This window comes from Monoraphidium neglectum, assembly GCF_000611645.1.
Source record: "Monoraphidium neglectum strain SAG 48.87 unplaced genomic scaffold scaffold05790, whole genome shotgun sequence".
NCBI classification, from domain to species: domain Eukaryota; kingdom Viridiplantae; phylum Chlorophyta; class Chlorophyceae; order Sphaeropleales; family Selenastraceae; genus Monoraphidium; species Monoraphidium neglectum.
Window position 1 is genome coordinate 1 of NW_014007841.1, and position 2,820 is coordinate 2,820.

The 2,820-nt window shown below is 65.0% G+C and overlaps 1 protein-coding gene across 1 annotated transcript; it reads right to left on the reverse strand.

Annotated features, from left to right (window-relative positions):
* Positions 1 to 298: 298 nt before the first annotated feature.
* Positions 299 to 2,418, reverse strand: MNEG_15915 (adenosylmethionine-8-amino-7-oxononanoateaminotransferase; the record flags this gene model as incomplete). The annotated part of the gene is made up of 5 exons (XM_014035614.1): positions 299 to 438; positions 745 to 880; positions 1,365 to 1,530; positions 1,830 to 2,048; positions 2,369 to 2,418. 5 exons carry the CDS (start codon positions 2,416 to 2,418, stop codon positions 299 to 301), a joined length of 711 nt encoding a protein of 236 aa, XP_013891068.1.
* Positions 2,419 to 2,820: the final 402 nt, after the last annotated feature.

A 2,820-nucleotide genomic window follows, 5' to 3' on the forward strand; every position in this document is an offset into this window, starting at 1 on the left:
GGCCTGGTAGGGTGTGTGCGTGTGTGTGTGTGTGTGTGTGAGAGAGCGAGAGTGTGTGTGTGTGTGTGAGAGAGAGTGAGTATGAGAGAGAGAGAGAGAGAGAGAGAGAGAGTGTGTGTGTGTGTGTTGAGGGGACCGAAAGGGGTCCGAGGCGATGGTGAGCGTCGCTGGTGAGGGGCCAAGGGGCCTGGCTGAGCATGCGCGCATGCATACGCATTGAGTCCGCCAGGGTCAGCATGCACAAGTCAGCAGCAGTCTCAGGCAGCGCCCTCGGATCAGCATCAGCTCATACAAGTATTCAGCCCCTGACAGCAGGCTCCTGGCCACTGCTGTAAGCCAATGGGCAGGTTTGTGGCTGTGCGGCCCGCACCTTGTCCTGCCCCTCAAAGGCGGCAAACACCTCCTCCCTCGCCAGCGTCACTGCCAGCGGCGCAACGCCTGTCGAAGGGTGACGATGTCGGGGCGCCGGACGGCGAAGTGTTTGCTGTGGTCGGCGGCATGCGACGCCGCAGTTACAGGCCCGCTCTGCGCGCATGCAGTCAGCCATCCCCTCGGCCCGTCCCCCCCTCCGCCCCAGTTCAGGGGTTCGGGTAAACCCAGGGCTGCCCAAGTCCCGATCTAGCTCATTGTTTTCCTCCTTGCTCTGACCATTCATAAAAGACAGATGTGTAGACATGCGCATAGAAGTTTCCATCGTGTGATGCGTACACGCACGCACGCACAATGCACGCCTCCCCCCCTCACCTGCAGTGAGCAGCTTAGCGTAGCAGGCAATGTCGGGGTCCTCCCCTAGGATGGCGGCCCCCGAGGCCACGCCCAGCCGCCAGCAGCCGGTGAACACCTCATCGAATATGATGGGGATGCCCCTGCGGCGGCAGGACTGCGGGGGGGGGGGGCGAAACGGCAGCAAGAAGGCGGCGGGAAGGTGAGAAAGCCGGGTTCGAACCCAGACGGTAGAAGAAGTCTCAACTCATGCGCTGCGTATTGACGCTTCCCAGATTTTGGCATCCGGGGCGGATGGGGAGGTCCCCTCCAGTCCGCTCTCCTGGATTTCGGTGCTGAGAAGGTGGACTGTCGATAAAACGGCCAGGCTCCGGCGTCTCTTTCACTGGACGCGTGCTGGGATGCAGCGCCGGCCGATGCTCAGTGGCCTCCTGCTGCCGCTGGGCCCCGCTCCCTTCCCGCCGCCCGTCTGCCCAACCCGCCTGTGACCCCTATCACGCACAGCTGTTCGCCTCGCCTCTGCTGCGCCTGCACTCCATCCCCTCAGGTGCCTCCGTCTGCCCTCATCCCTCCACCCCCCCTCTGTCCTGCCTCTCAAAACACGCATCTCACCCATCTAGCCCACCACCCCGGCCACCCACCCTGACGAGTTCGCGCTGAAAGGCCGGGTCAGCACACAGCATGCCGCCCGCCCCCTGCAGCACAGGCTCCAGCAGCAGCGCCCCCAGCCGCGCCCCCGAGGACGCCTCGTGCGCGTCGATGGCTGCGTCGATGGCGGCGGCGTAGGCGGCGCCGAGGGGGGTGCCCCTGGTTTTCAGAGGCGGGCGCGTGGATGATGGCAGGGCGGGCTGGGTGCTTTGAGGAGGGTGCGCGTGACAACCTCAAATTACGAGAAGTCTTCATTGTTTGCCGCGTCCCTCAGAATCCATGAGCACACCATCTCGGGCTCCCCAAAAGTGCCTCCCACGCCTGCCAACTGCGCTGCGTGCCGGCCTGCTTCTCGCGGCAGGGCCTCGGAGGCGCCCCGGCCCCCGCCTGCAGCGCCTGACTCCCATCGGCCAGTGCCAGTGCCGCCGCCCGCCCCTGCACCCCAGCAACAAGCCCACCTGTCGCGGTCTGGGCAGAAGGCCTCCTCCCTGCTGCCCCAGCTCAGCCCACCCTCTTCGCCGCGATTGCTACTGCTGCTGCTGCTGCTGCTGCTGCTGCTGCTGCTGCTGCTACTGTCGCCGCCCGTGCCCCGCAGCCATTCTGGCAGCGCGAGGCGCCAGCGGCCGCGCTTGATGGAGAGGTAGGGCGGCTCCAGGAACAGGCCCCGGCCGGCATACCTTGTTGAGTTTCGGGGTTTTCGGTTTGAGGGGGAGGGGGGGATGAGAGACTGGGGTTGCAGGGCTCAGAGGGGCCAGGGGTTTCCGGCGTGTGAGCTGTGTAGTGTGTGCTGCGACATGTGCTCTGCTGTGTGCTGCGTGGCGTGCTGGGGCGGATGTATCGAAGGCGTGCGTGTGCCGGCACGTGTTTGCGCAAATGCAGGGAAGTGCACACGTGTGCATGCGTACGAAGAAGGCAACGTCATCGACAACATCAGCCGACCGCTTCATCCAAGATCGAAACCGGCGTCATATTTGTGCCCTGTTGCAATGAGACGCACCATGGCGACTGCAGGCGTCCGTTGAACCCGCTTGGCGCGGCGCAGTCCATCGCGCCCAGGGTGTCCCCGTGGTAGTTGTTGTGCAGCGCCAGCACCTGGGCCGGTTGGGGGCGATTGTCGACGGTTGAGGGCAGTTGGAGGCGGCTTGGATGGGTAGGGCAGTTGAGGTTCAGGGGGGATGGGGCCGGTTGGGGCCTGGTGGGCGTATCCGGACGCACGACGGCGGGGGGCGGGAGCATGCAGGGCAGGGCGGCAGGCATTTCAATGACGTGAACGCCGCTGCCAGCACATAGGGGTGTGTGATGTGATGCAAATACGTTGCATGCAGCGCCCAGACAAGCGGCCCTAACCCGTTCTGATGAAGCCATGCACGGGGCACCCGCAAGCACAGCCCACCGGTCCCCTCTCTCCCACATCGTTGTCGCGTATCGCGCAGGCGCCGTCCCCTACCC